The 24006-nt window shown below is 43.3% G+C and overlaps 1 protein-coding gene across 1 annotated transcript in view; it reads left to right on the top strand.

Annotated features, from left to right (window-relative positions):
• DCLK1 (doublecortin like kinase 1) overlaps nt 1-24006 on the top strand; it is a gene marked incomplete at its 3' end in the record, with an annotated part of 486231 nt that overhangs the window by 445527 nt on the left and 16698 nt on the right. Inside the window, exons 15-16 of the mRNA XM_079779242.1 lie at nt 2370-2450; nt 21641-21754. Of these exons, the coding sequence (XP_079635368.1) occupies nt 2370-2450; nt 21641-21754 (195 nt within the window). The remainder of the gene's footprint in view (nt 1-2369; nt 2451-21640; nt 21755-24006) is intronic.

Below are 24006 nucleotides of genomic sequence, written 5' to 3'. Positions count from 1 at the left end.
GCAGCTTATCGTTTCAACTCTTTTAGGTCTTGACTTAATTTTATCTTCTCAGAGAATATTTTCCAGAAGCACCCTGTTTCCAGGTGCAGTTCTAAAACCCTACCTGGCTCATCTTATTTTCCTTGTCTGCTGTATTTTTCTCCATAGCACTTACACCCTTATGTCCATCTGGTATACCATCTAACTACCTTTCTACATAGATATAGATAAGTGCATATATTTTATTTGTATAATTTATTTTCCCACTAGAATGCAAATTCCTTGAAGACAAGGATGTTTTTATTTTGTTCATTACTCTATCATTAGTGCCTAGTCACTAGTACATAACTGGTACTCAATACAAATAAATGAAATAAATGAATGAGTGAATGAATGAAATAGTTAACCAAAGTAGAGGAAGCTCAACATGGGCTGAAATTATTAAGAAATACATCATGAGGATGCTACAATTAAACTTGGATATTGAAAGACAACCAGGATTTAGAGGAAGTGGGGAACAAGGCATATGGTTTTCTTCAATTAAAACTAAAGAACCTAAGAAAACTAAAAATCTTGTGCTGAGACATTATTAGACTTAGAGATAAAAAAAAAACACAACAAAATATTTTAGTTGATCTCTTAAACTTATATCTCTAAGCACTGACTTAAATTTTTGAAAAACTGATCTTAAGAAATAATTATCTTTTGATTATTCAATCTATATAATTTTTCTTTTGCTGTGTCCTGAGTATGAATTTAATTTAAAATAGTATTTCTTAGGCCTGGCCACTTTCCATAGGAAATTATGCATATTGGGCCCAAGTTTCTCATATTCTTCAACTGTGTAAGAATCTAACTCTGGACCTAGGGAAATTAGGGGAATTGAGAAAGGTGCCAGAGGAAAAGTGAAAAGAGGTGGGAAAAATCTGCTGAGGTGGGCATGGAGGTGATTTAACCTGTGAACAGGCTTTTTAGAAACCTGTCCAACTCTTTCCATAACATGCCATCACTCCATAAACATAAGAGCTGGAAGTTACTGACAGATAGGACTATCTCCTCCACCCCCATGGCACCTGGCAAAGAACATCACAGACAATAGTTGCTTTAATAAGTCTTGGCCCCAGTTAGGAAGTAAAGGTAGATCTTTACTTTGGCAAGATTAATTATCCCCACCCTGGCCAGTTTGGATCAGTGATTAGAGCATAGGCCCAAAGACCAAAGGTCTCAGGTTTGATTCCCAGTGGTTAAGGGCATGTACCTGAGTTGCAGGCCTGGTTGGAGTGCAAAGGGGAGGCAATCAATTGATGTGTCTCTCTCATATCAATGTTTCTCTCTCCCTTCTTCACCCTTCCCTCCATTCTCTCTAAAAAAAAAATCAATGGAAAAAATATCCTTGGGTGAGGATTTAAAAACTAATAATAAATTATCCCCATCATGGAATGGTGCTCAGAGCCTATGAATGAAAGGAATGAGAAAATATATATAACCATTTTATTACATGAGAACTTCTAATTCAAAGTTGACAAATATATGACAGACTCATCGTTATAATCCAAACTGTGCTTTCCTGGTCCAGATAAATTTGAGCTTAAGGGAAAGTTTTATGTATTTCAGAACCAATAAATCATTTACTGCTTAATAGTTCTATTTTATTTCTGTTGATTGATCTGGAAATTTTTGAAGCAATTTTTCTTAGAATTCTTTGGCTACTAAAAAATAGTTTTTGTTTTAACAACTAGCTGTTGGCAGTTCTGTATGTCTTTTCTTATAACTTTCTTTCATACCTAAATATGCCATCCTGAAATTGAGGGGGGAAACTACATTTTTACATTCAACTTCCAAAAGAAAATTTAGTGTTTTTAAAATTTGATTTTTATATTAAATTGATTCAGAAATGTTTTTTTAGAGTGAAAAATCTTAGAAAAAGAAATGAATTTTAATTCTTTAACTTGTGTATTTGTTTTTTTCTACTAATAATTTCATTAAATTGGTTTTAATATTAATTTCACTTTATTTTTTTCCACCCACTATAAGCTATGTTTTTATAATTCCAAATATTCACCTTTCCTTTAATTTCTAAAGGTATTAGGTAACTGTGGATAAGTTGAATTGATATATAGTGTGTCCCAATAAGATGTATACACACTTTAACAGCTGACAGGTTAATTTAAAAAATGAAATGTATTTTAATAAACACTGCCTTTATAATTATTCAAAGTGTTTGTATACATTTTTTGGAACACCATATATTTAATATTTAGAGCTTTTCCAAATAAAAGAGAACTTATGCATTTGAAAGCACCCAGTGGGATAAAGGGGAAAAAATACTTCTGGCTTTTATCCTTGACCTTAAAAGTTAGACAAATGGAATTGAATGTTCCTTTTTACAGGAGCTTATCACCATGATGCTGTTGGTCAATGTTGATCAGCGATTTTCAGCCATGCAGGTCCTTGAGCATCCCTGGGTAAATGTAAGTGACTTCCTCCTTTCCATATATTTACAATTTCAGATTTCCTAATAATGTCACCTTCTTTTTAAAATGTGTTTGTTACTTTTCCCAAAATGTGCCATAACAGCTGCAGGATTGCAGACTTGTTCCACGAGGGCCATGACATGCGCACACTGATAGCACTTCCGTGGTCCCTTACACAAAGCGTTTTCTCTGATTTCATCTTCTATGGGGAGGGCACATGCTCACTACCCCCACCCCACACCCTACATTCCGTGGCCCAGATCAGGGCTGAATACATCAATAAAATGGAGCAGATTTTCTGAGTTAGTGCTACTTTTGTATCATTTCTGCCAAAAATACAAGTGACCAAACGGTTTCTGCATACAACTTGGAGTACTCCAAGCAGCACTTCTCAAACTTGCTTCTGCTCACAATTTACCTGGGGATCTCATTAAAATGCATATTCTGTCATAGTAGATGTGAGGCTCTGAATTTCTAAAAGCTCCCAGATGCTGCTGCCATTATATGAGTACCAGGGTCTAATGGTATTTCTTTAGCTATGAAGGAATTGTGCAGTTCAGAGTCATTAGTTTTTTACCCTATGAGTGATTGAAGAGCTTTGTTTTGAATAATTATAATTAATACTTACAGTGTGCCTAACTTAGAGTCTTCCCAGAATTATTTTAAGTACCTTACATACATTAAGTGATTATGTTCTTCCCGATGACTGTATAACCGGGACATACATCCCAATTGACATATGGAAGTCCATAACAAGGTTGAATGGTTCTTACTGTCAGAATAGAAGACATATAGATTTGTATGTAGATATGGACATGGACACAGACAGGGACAAGTATAAAATTGTTAGCTTTTGATTAAATTTTGCTATCTTCCCGATAGCTTTGAATGATTTGGCTATAAGTCAAAGTCAATAAAATGCTCCACTTCTCTGAATTATCACCTTGGCAAGTAGTTAAGTAATATTTTCCAAAATAACTAACTTTTTATGATAAAGTGTGATTGAAAGCATAGGGTTGAGACAGATTACATCTGAGATGACATGACATTGAGATCTTGTTCCTGGTCTGCCACTTGATGGCCATTGGACTAGGTTCCGGAACTTTACATATCTGAACCTGATTCCTCACACCCCACTGGAAGTTTATAAGTATATGAGAGGAGAATGTATGTGAATATGAGCATGTATAGATATACAGCTAAGGTTTGTTTTAAATATTTTTATATAGCAGAGCTTCTGCATTGGTATACAACTATGTAAATATATTCATTCCCTCAGCCCTTGGAATAGTTAGGCAGGCAACCAGAGTCCAGAGTGGTCACCTCCAGCCTCACAAACTTTGCATTTACTCAAGGACCTTAAATGAAATTTATCCTTTTCCATGAAGTGGGAAGGGTTAAGAAGCATCCCATGTAAACCTCGTAATAAGCCTACAAGATAGGCAGGATGGGTATTATTATACCCACTTTACAGATGAAAAGATTGAGGTTATAGTAGGTGACTTGCCCAAAGTAACTAAGTTTGTAATTGAGTTAAAATTTGCAGCCATGTGCCCACACTCCAAGCCCATTTGCTTTAAACTCCTATGCACCACACTACATCTACCCCTCCCTTTGTTTGTATTTGAAAACACTGTGAATATTACAAAATGCTTTCTATGTACATAGTCATCATTATGATGTTTGTTCATACAAGTTAGCAACCTTTCCAAAGTAACTTACCTAGGTGCCATGCGTGGCGCCTTTCCCCTAGATGTGCAGGGTGGAAGAGGCACAGACGGGCTTTCCCGGTGTAGCAGTTGGTTCTGATTAATATGCATGCTATGTAAAAGCCCATGGTCCACAAATTGTCCAATTGCCCTAAAAAGACTAAAAGTTTAACCAGAGAATAAACCGGAAAGCTGAATTTGAAATGTAGCCTTTGCAGGCTTATAAAGAAACCATAGAGGAAAGAGATTCATAGATTGATTTTAGATTTTTAAGCATATTATCATCAGAGAATCACTGTCTATCAGGCTTGCCTTCCAGGAGCTCTGTCTGATACAACCAGATAGGGCACTGGGGGAAGGGCTATCCCCACCAGCCTCTGTGGGGAGGGTGCCATGGAAGGCTTCCTGGAGGAGGAGCCAGAGCTCCATCCTGGAGGAATCTGGTAAAGAAACGTCTTGTGGAACCAGATCCAGCAGGATGTGAATATCCTATGTAATAAACGGCTAATATGCAAATTGACAGAATGGCGGGATGACTGGTCGCTATGATGTGCACTGACCACCAGAGGACAGATGCTCAATGTGTTGTATTGTAAATCAGCGAATGAGATACAAGACGCCTTAATGAGCCAATTAATTAGGAGTTGTTTATTGCACACAGCCCAGAGGGAGATGTCTTTTTCCAAATCTCTCAGCAACCCATACAGGAAGTTTTTCCATATTTATAATTTTTGAGCCTCTTTGTTTGCAGATATTACAAAGGGCTCTCTGTGAGTTATTGTTACAGACAGTTGTAACATTAAATACATAATGAGTTAGTACTCGGAATTATTATCAGTATTAGTCTATTTTAGTCTATTACATTAGATGGCTACCTTGCAAGGTCAGACAGTTAAGTTTATCTTTTTTTCTATTATTTGAACTAAAAACAAAGTCATTTTATAGAATAAGAGACTGTCTTAAAGTGACAGAGTTTACAATGACAGAGTTTACAGGACTAGAGACTATCTAACAATAGCTGAGAATTTCAAACAGCAGTTTTTTTATACAAGATGGAGGTTACTGTGCCTCATTCCCCACTGGTTTTATGTAAATGAGTAAAATCATTGACTTTTGGGGGTTGTTAACATTGTTAACCTACTCAGCTTTGAGGTTTCCTTTACTAAGTCCTATAAAGAGAATTAATAATATGGCACATGTGAAAGTTTTATCTTTAGAGAATTCTTCTGCTGTCTTAAGCTACATTGGGATCCCGTCGACCTTGACTGCTGTGGGGGTGGTCAGGATGACGGTATGTGGTTGGTCCCCTCTAAGTAGGAGTCAGTCCTTGGGTGATAAATTTCTTTACCTAAACAGAATCACCGGGGTGGAAGGGATGGACCAGATCAGAAGTTGGCACAGGCATAGCGTCTCGGATGTGCTTCGAGATTGCTTTCCAGGTACACTGTAAAGCCTATAAGAACTTGAGTAAAGATTGGTTATGGCTTTTAGCTTTTCTAGATTGGGTTTCCGTGTAAGCTGGTGAGGTGGGTAGGTCAGGGTCTGGAAGAGTTACTAGAATCTGTAGAGGCCCCACTTGTTTTAGGGCAGCCTCCCAAGCTGCTTCATCTGCAGCCTAGTTCCCTCTTGCTTCTGGAGAGTCCCCTTGTCTTACATATATAGAGGTGGAAAGACGTAGTTACATTCAGTAGCACTAGTTGGCCCATTGTCCTTGTTCTGCTCATGTCTGTGTTACTGCCTAATATGTTACCTCAAGGATCCTGGCTCTGAATTCTTTCAGGGAAAATGGATGTCAGTGGGGTCCTCTTACTACTTCCATGCTGAAGGGGGACAGAGTTTTCTTTCAGAGCCAAGAGATCTTTGCTGTCTGTCAGAGGGACAATGAGGCCTGGGCACAGAAGGAGGTGGGCTTGTGACCTGGCAGAGACAAACTGTAACAAATGGTCCGGTGGAAGGGAAAGAAAACATTTCAGTTTTAAGAACCTCTATTGAAATAGAATTTTTCTCCTCAAAATTACCTCTATGTTTACCAAAAGAGCCAAATCAAGACCAATTTATCTATTGCATTCATTTGACCTGATTGCTTGCATAAACACAACAAGAATGGTAACTAACTACCTTTGCTGGAATTTCATGATTGAACTTAGTGTGCCCCGTAGGGCCAGGAAGCCAAGCTATCCAGCTGCTGTCAGGCCTGCCTGCAGTATCTGCTGAGTTAGGTGAATCCCTCACCTGCAGCGACTCCAACTGGGCCCACACCCTAGGCTTTAAAGCCTATCTCAACAGCCCTCCTACTCATTGTGGCCCAGAGTGCGTGGGGGTTCCGCAGGGACACAGAGGTGCCCTTATTGCTCCCCTTCTACTCTGACCAACCGCCAGTGATGGTAGGGCATGGGCCTGACGCTTCAGTGCCATCTATTTTCAGGACTACTAAGCAGGATACCAGGCTTTCTTTGTGGCACTCTTATTGGCTTCAAGTCTTCAGAGCTCAGACAGGGCTTTTTGAAACATGATACTCCAGTCAAAGTTTTCAGTCAATAAAACCATTATTGGAAACCAGTCTTATTGAATTTATGCAAAGAAATGTATTGCCATGATTTATTAAGCACTGACAAATTTTGGGGGAAATATATAAGGAGGAAAATATACTGACCTGCTTTAAGAGCTTCTGATTTTCCTTGCCAGTCCTTTTCATGGACTCTTCAGAGTAATATTTTTCTAAATGTATTATAACAAAATAGTAACTGTCTTTAAATGGCAAGAAGAAATTCAAAATGTGTCTATATTCAAATAGACAGTTACAGCTGTCCCTGTAGTAGGGTTCCCCCTACTTGACTTTTCCTTAAACTACATCTGGTTTCTGGGAGGGGTGACATGCCCTCTCAGAACGGACTAAAGGAACTTTATTCCTTCATAGGGTCTCACATGTCACAGGACCTCACAGGGTCTGTAATTCCTGTAACAGAGGGCTAGTACTCACCACTTCACTGCTTCCCTCTGTTCCAAACAGGCCTCACCCAGTTTCCTAAAGTTGAGGTTTGTGTCACCCCTGGCATGGGCATGGTCACACAGGCCTGCAAGGCAGTATACAGGCTGCCAACTGTTTCTCAATAGAGACCAAAACCTGATGGGTATTTTTCCTTGCCCATTTGGGCACCTGCCCTTTTGGCGACTGCATTCAAATCTGCAAGAGAATTAAAGATTAATATAACATATTAACATAATGAAGTATAATTATTGACACTGTGGCCACTTCAGGCAGCCAAATTTTCTGCTACCATACATGACACATGGTAGGGCTATACAAACATCTCAGGGAGGTGACTAAAGTCCATTTTTACCTTCCTACACAAACTTGTCCTTGTCTCTATGGAGTCATGTCCATCAAGATGCAGGCATTATCTAAGTCTATTAAACAGTTTTTTGCAGGCCACTGTCAGGGCTGTGTATGGTGGCCAGTTTTTCTTTCTAGCCACAAACACTGTCTGTCCAATTTCCCTAAAATGTATTCTGGCATGGGAGAAAGTTGTTTTGCTGTACACAGGCAGCTTAACCCCTACATAACTGGGCTTGGACCTCTGCCTAGAAAACTGCAGTCTATAGGTTCAATATGTAGCCTGCGGTCCTCCTAACACAACAGGGCCAGTCCCTCAGTCAGACTCCTACTCTCTGGGAGAGTCTGAAAGTTCCGAGCTGTTCTTAGCTCTTTTGTTTAGGGAGTATGACTTCCCTTCGCCCTCTCCAGTTAACCCTGTTTATCAGTTACAGGGCCTTGCCATCCCTGTCTCTCATCACTGCTTGATTCCTAGTGGTGAGCCAAACACAGCCGGGGCTGCAGGGAGAGACGGTTTGCACATAGCAAAGCGCTCCTGTAGTGGTGGCTTGGGCTTCAGGCCCTTTCCTGCCCACCTGTCCTCTTTCCTGGCAGAGATTGCAGCCTTGATCTAGCACAACTCAGATAACTGATAAACCAAGGACACCAGCAGAGCAGCTTGCAGCCAGCAAAATCAACAAAAACCTATGTCTTCCTGCTCTCCCTGCTGATGCCTGCCCCCCACCCCCCACCCCTGCATTAACCATTTACTCTCTAAGTAAGAACAGGGCATCTGCCCCCCACCTCCTAACCCGGTGTCTTGGCTCAGCCCTTAGTCTAAGGGGTTAAATCTTTTAGCTTCTCTGGGACAGTTCAAGGCCCTGGAAGGGGACATCAGCCCCTCCTCTTCCAGCAGCAACAGGTACTGAATCCTGTCAGTACATTTGCAAATGAGAAACTTTACCAGCTTTATCCCCAGTTACTTTTACAGATCCTAGGGCCCGTTGTTTGTCTCCATTTTCTGTTGTGAGTTAGAGGAAGACAATTCCTATAGAGGGGGGAAATAGAAACAGCGGGAGTTTTGGAGAAAACTACAGGCCATTTCTGTAGTAGTCCTCCCTCCCGGAGGCTGGGGTCCAACCTGTGGAGAAAAATGACTCTTAGTTAGACGGGAAAGATAGCAGATGAGGATAAGGGTGTGTAGGGAGATTTCTTACGGATCAAATCCTGGAAGGTCCCCTGAAGGAAATGGTTTTCAATCTAATCACAGATACCATCAGGGGTGTCAGAAGGGGGGTGGAACCAAGCTCTGTCTTCTAGGAGGGCCCTAATAAATGACTGAAAATGGCAAGTCAAACAAAACACACAATCACGAAGACAACAGACAGCGCAAGATGCACAACCAGGGTTTACGGGGTCCATAGATAGCTATTTATAATAACACTAGTTGGATTCCCTTCTCTTTGATGTCTCACAATTTATTTTGCTAGGCTCTAAGCCAGAAACCTACTTCAATCTTAGTTCCGCCTCAGGTAGCTCGTGCAGAACTATGATATCACAGGCAGGGGCAGGGCCCTGTAAATCTCTCCGCCCTGTGGGAGTTTTTGGCAAGCCCTGCCCCTGGAAGTCTCTGTCCACCAAAAAAGATAAGAAAAGCCATAAATAACAAGTTATTTGTTCTTTGAAATTTACTACTTTGTTGCAAATAGTTAACTTGAAAAGACTTCTCTCTTGCTTTTCTTACAAGCAATCTTGGAACCTAGCCAGCCTTTGTTTTCTCTGGGCGAAACCCTTTAACAAATTTATACCTTTAAACCTACCCCAGAATTCTAAAATTTCAACCTAATACAGTAAATTAAGAAATCTAAGTGGGCTGATTCCCTCTCTGACAGAGAGCAAAAAAAAAAAACCAAACAAAAAACAAAAAACAAAAACAAAAACAAAACAAAAAAAAAACCCTGGGGAAAAAGAGGTCCCAGCAGCTGCTTGGGAGTTTTTTGCAATCCACCAGAGCACCCAGCCTTAAGTAAATCAAATGTTTTAGCCAGACAAATCAACAGAAGTGCAGAATAAATCAAAGTAGCTTTTGCTTTTACATAGGCTCTCACACTTACATTTATAAACCAGTTAATGAACAGATAATTATGTCAAGACAGACAAACATCCGTACTCACACTCTCTCAGTAGATTAGCCCAAATGGAAGATAAGCAGATAACTGAAACAATGCCCAACTCCCCAAATGGATGTTGGGCACTCCCAGCACACATGCCCCAAAATTCTTGACCAACGTCTCGGTGAGAACTGACCAGAGGAGTTAAGACTGTGTCCAGTAACAAAGTTGCTAGTCCCAAACAGCAAAGTGAACTCAAAATTCCTTAATCACATTTGAATTCACTCACCTCCAGAAGGTTTTTCTGATGGCTCAGTAACAAAGTTGCTAGTCCCAAACAGCAAAGTGAACTCAAAATTCCTTAATCACATTTGAATTCACTCACCTCCAGAAGGTTTTTCTGATGGCTCCAAAAGAATGCAGAGACATGTCAGGTGTCCCTTGTCTGGCTGTCATGACCACAGAGAAGTGTCTCTGTGTCCCTGGAACTTCATCAGGTGGCACCTCTCCTAGAGATCCTCAGGGCCTGGCAGCTAGGCAGGGGAGGCCAAGACTAGGTGAGGGTAGGCACCTGTCTCTTATCTCACAGGGGCCTCCAAATGTTGTATTGTAAATCAGCGAATGAGATACAAGACGCCTTAATGAGCCAATTAATTAGGAGTTGTTTATTGCGCGCAGCCCAGAGGGAGATGTCTTTTTCCAAATCTCTGAGAAACCCATACAGGAAGTTTTTCCATATTTATACTTTTCGAGCCTCTTTGTTTGCAGATATTACAAAGGGCTGTATGTGAGTTATTGTTACAGACAGTTGTAACATTAAATACATAATGAGTTAGTACTTGGAATTATTATCAGTATTAGTCTATTTTAGTCTATTACATTAGATGGCTAGCTTGCAAAGTCAGACAATTAAGTTTATCTTTTTCTATTATTTGAACTAAAAACAAAGTCATTTTATAGAATAAGAGACTGTCTTAAAGTGACAAAGTTTACAGGACTAGGGACTATTTAACAATAGCAGAGAGTTTCAGACAGCAGGGTTTTTTTTTATACAAGATGGAGGTTACTATGCTTCAAATTCAGGAGCTCCCTCCGGTGATCAGTCTCAGCTAGAAGCTGTGCTTATGGCTGGCGAACACAGTGGTGGTGGCGGGAGCCTCTCCCACCTCTGCAGCAGTGCTAAGGATGTCCGACTGATGGCTTAGGCCTGAGGAGTGGGCCTCAGCCATCAGTCAGACATCCCCCAAAGGCTCCTAGACTGTGAGAGGGTGCAGGCCAGGCTGAAGGACTCCCCCGCCCCGAGTGCATGAATTTCATGCACTAGGCCCCTAGTATACTACAAGATAACTGGGTGACTGTGAGCAAACTTGTCCCTATATCTGAGGGGGCTGGAATGCTATTAAAAACAAATAATTCCTTACCTTGATTCCAAACCATATGACTCTACATCAATAAATCCCAACTCAGTAGGGTAAAGAAAAAAAAAAAGACTTCTGGCTATTATCATTGGAAAACTAAGTTGCTCATTCATATTCCTAGGTAGTATATACATGTCTCAGCAGGAACTTCTACCTTCTCAACCTGCTTTGTACACATTTTTACACATGGTCCCACTTTGCTGACAATCAGGATTCACAGTTCATTCTGGAACTTGGACTTCTGCTGTCATTTCAGTTTTCCCTGTCAGATTCCCTGAAAACATTCACTAAAAGCAAGGATAACATTTAAGGAACTATCTAGAAGACTTACAACTAAAAACATACCCTTTGTATAATTCCTATCTTATCCCATGCTATTTTCTGATACTCTAGGATGAAGGTCCATCTCAATGTGTTAATTCTATGAACTATGTTTTACCTCCAATTATTTTCCTAATTTTACTAATGAGGAAACAGAAGCTCAAAGAAATCTAGCATTAAACTCATGGAGTCTCTAATATAAGGTCTGATACCTGGGTTTTGCCCCCAGAGATTCTGATTTAACTGGTGTGCACTGGCGTCTGGGCATTGGGAATTTTAGAAGTTCCCAGGTGATTTCCTAGTGGAAAGGACTGGTTTAAATAAGTCAAGGGTAGTTATTTAGCCAATTCAAAACTTCCTATCACTTTCCTTGTCTTTCCATTTTAATTTACTTCCTTTATTTCACCTACCTACTCTTTTGAAAAGATACTCCCAAGCTAAAATATACTAGAAGAATGAAGAAGATGAGGGGGAAAAACAAAAAAAAAACAACAACAAAAAACAAGAGCCTGAATAATCTACCAAGATGTCTCATGCTAATAAAAATTAGCTCTACACACAAAAATATATAAACATTCATCTCATGGTGCTGGCAGAATTTGTTAGAAAGTAAGAGAACCCTAGGGATGCTATAATAATAAATAAAACCACTTATCCATATTCATAAATTGTGAATGATGACTTGGAATTCCACTTTCCATTTGGGCATCTTATCCTCTCCTTTCTCCAAGGTAGATCTTAATTTACTATTTACTTCATATTTTCTCCCCAAGTACAGTGTGAATTGTAGACAGAGAGGATATCTAGGACCCAGCTGAAGGGAGTCAAAAGTCCTGGGGTACCCTCAGTGGTTAAGTGTCAACCTATGAACCAGGAGGTCATGGTTCGATTCCTGGTCAGGCACATGCCCAGGTTGCAAGCTTGATCCCCAATATGGGGTGTGCAGTAAGTAGCCGATCAATGATTCTCTCTCATCACTGATGTTTCCATCTCTCTCTCCCTCTCCCTTCCTCTCTGAAATCAATAAAAATATATATTTTTTAAAAGTCCTGGGGTTCTGTACAGCTGGGGGTGATTAGCATGAGTCAGGAGGCCACACACTGGGATGTGAAACATGGCTGCTATTGAAGAGTGTTCTAATGCACTTGGGATTGTTTAAAACTCACTCGGAATATTCTAGGGTAAAATGCTCATAAATTTACAGATATTAATAATAGGATCTGCAATGAATAGACTGAAAACCGGATCCATGATCCAAAAACAAAACTCCATGAGGGAGGAGAATTTTCTGAAGCGTGACCCCTGGAATGGTCTCCCTAAGGAGGGAAATTCACTCAACTGAGTGACTTCATGTCCAGGCCCCCACCTCCTCCCCAACATCTGCTGGAGAAATGGAGACCAGGTCTCTTACAGACAGCTGTGAGAGTTCATTTTCCATTTTGCAAACTAATTTTGTTCTTGTCAGTTGCAATGCTCTGTCAAGTGGTGGATGGGAATTTCTAAATCAAAAACCACTAACCTCAAACCACAACCAGCCTATGTCAAACAAGAAACTACTCCCAGAAACTACATACCAAAACGTGTGGTAATAATACTATGACTATTTGTAAGATACTTCCAGGTTTGTCACGTTTAGAAAATTCATAGCACATTTTTGGCACATAATCTATTCAGAATAATGGTGATAAAGATGTATATAAAAATGTATGTTTTAATGGCCCTATTTATTTTATTGATGCAAGACAGTAAATTAACTAAATCTCCATCATCAATCCATATGCCTCAGGTACAGATTAGGTCCCAACAAAACCAGCTGTTTATGTCTTTTAATCCAATTATGCTCAAAGCCTTCAAAATTGATAAGAAACTGCAGACTTTTTAGTTACGGTGGTGTGTGTGTGTGTGTGTGTGTGTGTGTGTGTGTGTGTGTATTACCTTCTCTAGCTGAGATACCTTATTTCCGTGGTCGGCAAACTGCGGCTCTCGAGCCACATGCAGCTCTTTGGCCCCTTGAGTGTGGTTCTTCCACAAAATACCATGGCCTGGGCGAGTCTATTTTGAAGAAGTGGCGTTAGAAGAAGTTTAAGTTTAAAAAATTTGGCTCTCAAAAGAAATTTCAATCGTTGTACTGTTGATATTTGGCTCTGTTGACTAATGAGTTTGCCGACCACTGGGGAACAAATTTTGAACTGTTTTAAGATTTTTGAAGTCAAAAACATCTTTTGAGGGTTGTTTCACTACTTTCATTGCATTGCTTCAACATGAATTAATAACCAAACAGAAGCTGAAAACTTCACTAGAATTTAAAGCTGGAGGCCTGAGCCCCTAGGACCTAATATGTAAAAGAGTCACTAGGCACAAATAGTGTGGTGAAGGCTCGGGAGAAGTGAGTGCGAGGAGAAAGTGGTCAATGGGAAAAAAAGCAAAAAACAAAATACAAAGGAGACATCTGTAATATTTTCAACAACAAAAAAATTAAATTTAAAAATATTAATTAAATATTAATTAATTAATTAAAAGAGTTGCTAGGAGTCTTTACAGAAGATTAGGACCAGGGCGGGGCCAGGAAATGATAAGGAAGTCCATTGTGAAAGTGATGAGGAGACAAACTCTTAGTTCAAGAACTGGCAGGGAAAAGAGCTCGGGGAAAGGGAAATTTCTGGTAAGGATGCCAGTGGTGGGGAAGTGAGGAGGTAGGAAATTTCTGGTAAGGATGCCAGTGGTGGGGAAGTGAGGAGGTAGGAAATTTCTGGTAAGGATGCCCAGTGGTGGGGCAGTGAGGAGGTAGGAAATTTCTGGTAAGGATGCCCAGTGGTGGGGCAGTGAGGAGGTAGGAAATTTCTGGTAAGGATGCCCAGTGGTGGGGCAGTGAGGAGGTAGGAAATTTCTGGTAAGGATGCCCAGTGGTGGGGAAGTGAGGAGGTAGGATTGAGCAGCAAGGTAAATCTTCCTCAGTGAATTACAGAGGGGCTGCTGCTATGGGATCCCAGCTATTGTTTTTCTCTGTATTTGTACCCAGGATATTAAACACAGCCTGTGCCAATCACAGGCCCACACTGACCCAATGCTACTTTATGTCATCCGTTGCTAGCCGGGGCTTCTAGCACAGCCTGCTCCACGTGGGATTCCAGAACGCCTGCCCTAACAGGTTGGGTTGCCTTATCTCAGATTAGGGAGAACCTAGTCTCTCATTGACATAGAAGCTTCTAACTGCAGTCCAATGGGTCTCCCAATGGGTCAGTATCACTTTAACTGACCTTCATTCAAATGCTTCCCAGGCTCCATTCAGGCTTGTCCAAATATCCCATTCTTTTCAGCTCCTAATTCAGCTCTCTCACCCCCTCGCTACTGTGCACTTTTATCTGGAAAAGAAGAGTCATTGAGTCCCTCCATTTAACACTTAGGGAGCCCTTTTATAGCAGACTAGTAGCCCGTTTGCACGAAGATTCGTGCAATAGACCTTCATTCACCTGGCTGCCTGCACCAGTTTTCTGCCGGCACCAGGGACCCAGGCCTTGGCTGTGGCCACCGCCTTCTGCCTTTTTCAGGGTCGGGCCTTGGCCCCGGGCGGTGGCCTTGGGCTCGGGGGCACCCAACATCCTTGCTAAGGATCGCAGGAGCCGACCCCCAGTGGTTTCCTGCGATCCATGCAGGCTGCCCACTGGTGCCCAAGGCCGGGAAAGCCTCCGCCCCAGGCTTTCCTGGCCTTGGGCTCGCCGCACCCAGCGTCCCTGCTACCGATCACAGGAGCCGACCCCCAGTGGTTTCCTGCGATAGGTGCAGGCTCCCCGCTGGTGCCCAAGGCCCGGAAAGCCTCGGCCCCTGGGACCCCCGGGAGCGGTGGGAGGGGCGGGATGGGCACGGCCAAGCCCCCCCAGGTGGCCCATCGACCCCCGGGACCCCTGGGAGAGGCGGGAGGGGCCGGCCACGCCCCCCAGGTGTCCTATCGACACCTGGGACCCCCGGGAGGGGCGGGAGGGGCCCGGCCACGCCCCTCCAAGTGGCTGATCGACCACCGGGAGGGGCGGGAGGGGCCCGGCCATGCCCCCCCAGGTGGCCGATCGACCCCGGAACCCCCGGGAGGGGCGGGAGGGGCCGGGCCACGCCCCCCCTGGTGGCCGATCGCCCCCAGGACCCCGGGAGGGGCGGGAGGGGCGGGAGGAGCCCTGCCACGCTCCCCCGGGTGGCCTATCGCCCCCCGGGACCCCCGGGAGGGGTGGGAGGGGCCCAGCAGCGCCCCCCCGGGTGGCCGATCGCCCTGGGACCCCCGGGAGGGGCGGCATGGGCATGGCCACGCCCCCCGGGGTGCCGATCGCCCCAGGCACCCCCGGAAGCGGCGGCATGGGCCCGGCCACGCCCCCTGGGGTGCCGATTGCCCGAGGCACCCCCGGGAGCAGCGGCATGGGCCCGGCCACGCCCACCCGGGTGCCGATGGCCCCAGGCACCCCCGGGAGCGGCGGCATGGGTCTGGCCATGCCCCCCCGGGGTGCCAATGGGCCCGGCCACACCCCCCCGGGGTGCCGATCGCCCCAGGCACCCCCGGGATTGGCTGAATGGGCCCGGCCACGCCTCCCGGGGTGCGGTGGCATGGGCCCGGCCACGCCCCCTGGGGTGCCGATCACCCCAGGCACCCCCGAGAGCGGCGGCATGGGCCCAGCCACGCCCCCCCGGGATGCCGATGGGCCTGGCCACGTCCCCCGAGGTGCCGATCGCCCCAGGCACCCCGGGGAGTGGCGGCATGGGCCCAGCCACTGGGCACCGCCATCTTGATCTTCTCAATAGCGGATATACCACCCGGAGTCCCGCCCCCAGCCTCCTGCCGGCCCAATCGTGGGCATAGCGGAGGTGCGGTCAATTTGCATATTTCTCTATTATAAGGTAAGACTAGAAGCCCGGTGCATGAAATTCGTGCACGGCGGGGGGTTGTCCCTCAGCCAAACCTGCACCCTCTCCAATCTGGGACTCCTGGAGGGCAGTCGGACATCCCTCTCACAATCCAGGACTGCTGGCTCCCAACTGCTTGCCTGCCTGCCTTCCTGATTGCCCCTAACTGCTTCTGCCTGCCAGCCTGATCACCCCCTAACCACTCCGCTGCCAGCCTGGTTGATGCTTAACTGCTCTCCTGCCAGCCTGTTTGCCCCCAACTTCCCTCCTCTGCCAGCTTGGTCACCCCTAACTGCCCTCTCCTGCAGGGTTGATCACCTCCAACTGCCCTCCCTTTCAAGCCTGGTCCCTCTCAACTGCCCTCCCTTGCAGGCCTGGTCCCTCACAACTGCCCTCTCCTGCTGGCCATCTTGTGGTGGCCATCTTGTGTCCACATGGGGGCAGGATCTTTGACCACATGGGGGCAGCTATATTGTGTGTTGTAGTGATGATCAATCTGTATATTACTCTTTTATTAGATAGGATAGAGGCCTGGTGCACGGGTGGGGGCCAGCTGGTTTGCCCTGAAGGGTGTCCCGGATCAGGGTTGGGGGTTCCCTTGGGGTGTGGGGCGGCCTGAGTGAGGGGCCTGTGGTGGTTTGCAGGCAGGCCACGCCCCCTGGCAACCCAAGCAGAGGCCCTGGTATCTGGAATTTATTTTCCTTCTACAATTGAAACTTTGTAGCCTGGGGTGGCAGCCATTTCTGGGGCAGCAGCCATTTCTGTGGCAGTTAATTCACCTTCTACAATTGAAACTTTGTAGCCTTAAGCGGGTGAGCCCGGCCAGGGTGTGCGGAAAGCTTTGCTTCCCCTGTTGCCGCCGGCAACCCTGGCCTGCTCTCTCAAGCTCCATTCTGCCGCCATTTGTTTGAATTTGTTTACCTTCTATAATTGAAACTTTGTAGCTTGAGTGGAGACTTAGGCCTGCAACGGCTATGGAAAGCTTGGCTTCCTCTGTTACCTGGGAAACCTTGCTCTCTGTGGATGTAGCCATCTTGGATTGGGGTTAATTTGCATACTCGCCCCGATTGGCTGGTGGGCGTGGCTTATGTAGCAGAGTGATGGTTAATTTGCATATTACCATTTTATTAGAGAGGATATCATGCTAATGAATGCACAGAAGTTCTAGACCTAGCTGTGTGACCTTGAGCAAATAACCTTGTTGAGACTCCGTTTGCTTATCTTTGAAATGGAACCGATAAGCCATATTGTAGAGGATAATCTGAGGATTAAGGAGATCATATATGTAAATCATTAGCACATGCCACAAAGCAATTAACACTTGTGTCACCTTCCTCTTTCTGCCTTTCTCTTTTAACTGTGCTCCCCTCCACCTCAAAACAGGCCTCACCCTTTCTCTCCTTAATTCATCTTGCCCCAAAGACAAAGAGAAACCTACACCTCCCCAAGGCATACTGCTTCATTTCCCCCTCTATCCTGCACCTTTTCCAGTCTTCCAACTCTTCCTTGCCACTAGCTTCTGACCCTGAGACTTTTGTTTGTTTGTTTGTTTTGTCTTAAAGAGAAAACTGTTTTTTCCATCTGCTTCGTTATAGTCTAAAGCACATACAAATAACTGCCTGACATAGCCTGGAACTCTCCCAAGAGGTGACTGGAACTACATCTGTAATCTTGGGGGTAGGGCAGAACCCCAAACCTTGCCAGATATGTGAGACTAATACCATATTTGTAAAGCCTTCAGTAAAGGTACATCATTTCATCTTTTGTCAAATGTTTAAATATTCCCAAAAATTCTAACTTAGATTCCAAGGGCCTGCTGTTTCATCCACCATTTTAAAAAAGTGTTTTGCACCATTGAATTTGTCCTCGTGTTTCACACTCTGATTGGCATAATCCTAATCTTTGTGATTATCGCAGGACTTCTCTCCACTAGGAGAGCTGGGAACTGGAAACTGTACTGTAAAACATCTCCACACTTGCTACTCCTCTTACTAAAAAACATCGCTTAATCCCTAAATAAGACTTCAATCTTTGGATCTTTTTGGTATTCATATGTGTCCTGTCTTCTGTTCTTTCTCCTTTGTTTGCCATTACTCTCCCACATAAACTCTTAACCAGAGATAAACTGGTTGACTTGTTGTTTGGCAAACATGCCCTGTGGCTTCCCACTCACATGCATCTGTACACCAAACCTCGTCTTCCCTTCTCTCTACCTGTCAATATGTTCCCCATCATTAAGGACCAGGTCCAGACCCATAATCCTCATGAGGCCTATGCTGACTGCTCACAAAGGAAAATATGTCCTCTCTCCTCTGAACTCCTTCCATGTTTCTAGCTAAGCCATGAAGCTATCCTGCCTGGGACAGCTCCGTCTCACCTTGTTGACCTGTTTTATTATTTGACAAAATGTGGCCACACTGCATCTCCCAATTAGCTTGTCAGGTTCTCTGATGGGCAGAGACCGTTCCCCGCTCCCATCCCTAGCACAGCGGCCCTTCATATGTCCCTGTTTCTCTTCCCTCCCCAAGTGCTATTCCACTACTGCCCTAACGGTCTGATTTCATTCTATTTCTTTCCACAATACAGACTTAAAAAAAAAATTGAATTCACTCTGCATCATTGCAAAACCTCCTTATTCTAGATTTGGTTTCAGATGTGAGTCACTAAGCATAATAATTGCTTCTTCTTCTAGCCATTAATAAACCAATGCAAGAATATCATAAATTGAGACTCCACTGTGTGTAGAGCACTGAGCCAAGAGCATCTGTTAAAAATTACAGAAAATGTGGAAGGTGTGGTACAAAAGAACAAGAGTTCAGAGTACATATATATATACACTCTGTGTGTATACATATACATATATATATATATATATATATATATATATATATATACACACACACTAGAGGCCCGGTGCATGAAATGCGTGCAGGGGGTGAGGAGGAGGGGTGTCCCTCAGCCCAGCCTGCACCGTCCCCAATCTGGGACCCCTCGAGGGATGTCCGACTGCCCGTTTAGGCCCGATTCCAGGCTTAAACAGGCAGTCGTATATCCCTCTCACAATCCAGGACTGCTGGCTCCCAACTGCTCACCTGCCTGCCTTCCTGATTGCCCCTAACCGCTTCTGCCTGCCAGCCTGATCACCCCCTAACCACTCCCTTGCCAGCCTGATTGATGCCTAACTGCTCCCCTGCCAGCCTGTTTGCCCCTAACTGCCCTCCCCTGCAGGCCTGGCTCCCCCCAACTGCTCTCCCCTGCAGGCCTGGGTCCCCCCCAACTGCCCTTCCCTGCAGGCCTGGTCACCCCCAACTTCCCTCCTCTGCTGGCCTGGTCCCTCCTACCTTCCCTCCCCTGCTAGCCATCTTGTGGCAGCCATCTTGTGTCCACATGGGGACAGAATCTTTGACCACATAGGGGCAGCCATCTTGTGTGTTGGAGTGACAGTCAATTTGCATATTACTCTTTTATTAGATAGGATAGAGGCCTGGTGCACAGGTGGGGGCCAGCTGGTTTGCCCTGAAGGGTGTCCCGGATCAGGGTGGGGGTTCCCTTGGGGCATGGGGTGGCCTGGGCGAGGGGCCTGTGGTGGTTTTCAGGCCAGCCACACCCCCCAGTGACCCAAGCGGCGGCCCTGGTATCTGGGATTTATTTATCTTCTATAATTGAAACTTTGTAGCCTGGAGTGGAGGAGGCCAAGGCAGGCCAGGGCTGCCGAAGCTTGGCTTCCTCCATCGCCAGGGGCAACTCAAGCCTCCTGCTCTCTCCAGCTCCGTGGCTGCCACCATTTTTGTTGGGATTTATTTATCTTCTATAATTGAAACTTTGTAGCCTTGAGTGGAGGCCTGGGCCTTCCAGGATGTGTGGAAAGCTTGGCTTCCTCCATTGCTGTGGAAACCCAAGCCTCCTGCTCGCTCTGTGGCCACCGCCATCTTGGTTGAGGTTAATTTGCATACTCGTTCCTGATTGGCTGGTGGGCATGGCTTATAGGTGTAGCAGAGAGATGGTTAATTTGCATATTACTCTTTTATTAGATAGGATATGTGTGTGTGTGTGTGTGTGTGTGTGTGTGTATGTGTATATATATATATATATATGTATATATATATATATATATATAATATGTGTGTGCATGTGCATGTGTGTGTGTGTGTGTGTGTGTGTTATATACTTACAAAATCACCTAGCATCAAAAATAATATAAGTAGGGAGGCAAATATATAGAATGAACGAGTATTAGGAGTTTACAGAAGAACCCTTAGAAGGAGTTGTGTTTTGGAACAGGTGATTTGGACCCAAGTTTTGAAGAAAGAGAGCAATGACAGTTTGCAAAGCCCATGCATATTTTTGCTCACCCTCATTTCCCCACCACTTACTCTAGTGCCTGGTCCACCGTCGACATGTTGTTAATATTGGCTGAATAGATGACTAGCCAAATGCTAAAAGAAGGAGTAGATCCCATGTGGAGAGTCCAGGTTGTGCAGAAGAGTAAGCATGTCATGTTTGGAAAGATGGAGAGAAAGGAGAGAAGGAAAATGATGAATGACACTGAAGTCCTGCCAGGAACTTTGGTTTTAAGAGATAGTAACAAACACTTTATTATACATCCATTCACTTATTTTGCAAATATTTACTAAGCATCTACAATGTGCCAAAGTGCTATGTTAAGACCTGGGGGTTCCATAGTGAACAAAACACAGTCTCTGGTCTCCAAAGATCGTGCAGCCTTTTGATCACAATCTAGTAAGTGATGGCACATACTTATGACTCAGGTTATTGTTATTCTGACAGTATTTAACAAGGAGAGCAATCCGTCCAGCCTCCATCACAGACAGCTCGGGCAGAGAACAGAAGCCTCAGTTAAAATGAGCTCTAATGGGAAGTATGTCATAACAGATGATTTGAATGCTGCAAGGAGGATTTAAAACTTAAGGAAGAACTTTCTGCTTGGAAGGTTGTCTGGGGTTATAGAATGGCTGATTGGGTAGCTTTCAGGAGCCCAAGTCTGTCAGTCTCCTTGGGTATGGGTCTGAATGATGGGATAAGAGGGTAAAACTTTTGGATCAGAAAATAAAAATGTTTACATGGATGTTTTGTTGTTGTTGTCCAGATTAACTTGCTCTTTGACATATGTCTCTGGAGCCATGATTGAAATTATTTTATTAGAAACAACAGAAATAAAAATTTTTATTTAGGAAACTCTGAGGGACAGATAACACACCAAATTAACTTTAGGGCAGATGTGGAAATGAATGAGATCTTGGAACAGTACTTCTAACAACAGTGTTTAATGAGAAGACATTGACCAGTTTATTTCTGAAATCTTATGTTAAGATTACTGCCTGTTACTAGAAGATCTTGGCCTCATATTCCTCATATCTTATTTTTTTTCTTTTTCTCCTCCCTTTATTTCTTCCCCACCCTCCCGGCCTAGGATGACAGCCTCCCAGAAAATGAACATCAGCTGTCAGTAGCTGGAAAGATAAAGAAGCATTTCAACACAGGCCCCAAGCCGAATAGCACAGCAGCTGGAGTTTCTGTCATAGCAGTAAGCATCTGAAATATCCACCTATAACTTTTTGTAAAGCAATCCACCTAGGAGACAAGCATTATTCAGGAAATTCCACCCAGAGACAGCCGGATGGGTCATTTCTTTAGACAGCTCAGCCGTTTAAAGCACTGAAGGAGCTTGGGGCTAAAATACATCACGTGTTTTTGCTGATGACTTCCCGGGTAGTCACATCATTATCCAACACCTCCAGGGTGTCTTGCAGTTTATATTAATTTCATGATTTATTTTTTAAAGCAGAAAACCTCCCCCACACTGGACTGTGTGCCAATGCAAACTTTAGAGCTCTGAGGAAAGGAGTTCATTGTGTTCTTTTGCCAGGACCTTGGAGGGAAGCGAAGCTGAGAAACAGGACATTGCGGAGAGAATTGAAACAGTGTGATTCTTTGTACGAGACCTAAACGAAAGCCAAAACAGAGCAGAAAGGTTACACAGTGAGATTTTCAGGGAAATTGAATCGCTGTGAACACACAAAGAAATTACGATGTCTTGCTCCTTAGAAATTTCATTTTTAACATTTAACATTTTATTGATGTAGCTACACAGAATTTTTTTCCTGTTCTATACATGCAGACACACACTACATGCAATTTGAGAGCAGCTCTAGGCAAAGATTAAATTGGGTAGAAAAATAATGAAACCTCATACTTCCTGGTGTCATATTCTAGAGGATATTCAAGTCCCAGATTACTTGTTTTTAATAATTTCCTTTTTTAACAGCATATTCAATGTGAAATCACTTAAGCTGTTTTTCTTTTTAAACAAAGAAATAAGATACTGTGTTGTCCAATGGTAAAAAGTATTTATGCTACTAAATAGTACTTCATGCTCATCAGCAATACTAAATATTTAACTATGTTTACAGCATTTTTGTTTTTATTTTTATTGTGCTGGAGCTCCAGATAAAATTAAACATATATAACTGATATATTTAATACAACCAATCCCAAATCTGGGTTACTAAATATTTGATAGGAGCTTCCAGATTTCACAGGTGGCATGAATACATGCATATACTTTCTTGTACTGTTTGCATTTCATGTTTTTTGATTGAACCCTTTTGTGAGTAACTGGTTCATGAGTAGACTTAACAGTATGTATACCTGAATTTCAGTGCTGCTAAGGATCTAAAATTGCAATTTATTCTTCTTGCCCTCTCTCTCTAGTACTTCTAAGGAAATTCAATGTAGAAGTACATTGTCTTCCATGTCTTTCTAGATTGTCGATATTCTTTGTTATCAGCATTTTCTATCAGTAATTTTTTAAAGTAATCTCCTGATGGTTCTCAACTAAACCACTTTATACTCTGTTTTCATCATTCATTCAATATATATGTCTATATCAAAACTTTTGATTCCACAATTTTATTTTGCAATGGACTGCCAGCACGCTTGTCCATGAAAAGGACTGTTTTTTTCTGCTCCTGTTGCGAGCTTACAGCTGCTAGAGAGGGTGCTTTGTCTACCCCTGTCATTTTTTTCCTGTGTTTTTTTTTTTTTAAATTTTAATTTGTCTTTGGTTAAATTTGCCTGGGTTGTTTCATAATTGTTTGTTCGGTATTCTGGGAATCTTATAATGCCTAAGGACAGGAACTTCAGGACAATTTTCCAATGGACAGATGACACAGATATGAGGGGAAATCCTACTTTAATCAAACCTGGATAAATTCCAAAACCTAAAACTTCATCTAAGTAGATTTCAAAAAAAAAAAAACAAAAAACTCCAGTTAGCATTTTGAAGTTCAGATGCTAAATGATTTTTTTCCTAAATATCATAATTGGACCATTTTGAATGCAATTTAATATCAGTTTCTCAGATCATCACTAACATATTTCCATGGAAACTGTACAAACTGCTAATAGACTTATAAATTATAAAATGGGCTCTGTGATGCTGAGTTACGCATTAGTTGCATGCTTAATCTTCTTTATCCACTACAAAGTTTTTAAAAATAATTGTCAACTTAATTAAGACACAAAATAATTAACTTTTTGGAGAAGTATCTGAAAAAGTGCCTTGTCAACTCTAAAGCACAATTCACATGCTGACTATTTTCATTAATATTTCAAGCATGAAAGAGAATATCACTGTAAATTTCAGAGCTGTTTCTGGAGAAACTGCCCTACCATCAGATAGCACTTTCTCCAGAATGCTTTCTCCTCATATATGTCCATCCTCGCCATGAGAACCTGGGGTGGGGCGGCGGGGAGGATGAGAAGGTCACCAATCCC

This window comes from Cnephaeus nilssonii, assembly GCF_951640355.1.
Source record: "Cnephaeus nilssonii genome assembly, chromosome: 8".
Classification (NCBI taxonomy): Eukaryota; Metazoa; Chordata; class Mammalia; order Chiroptera; family Vespertilionidae; genus Cnephaeus; species Cnephaeus nilssonii.
The sequence above is the reverse complement of the archived record's forward strand: the minus strand, read 5'-3'. Positions and strand labels throughout refer to the sequence as shown.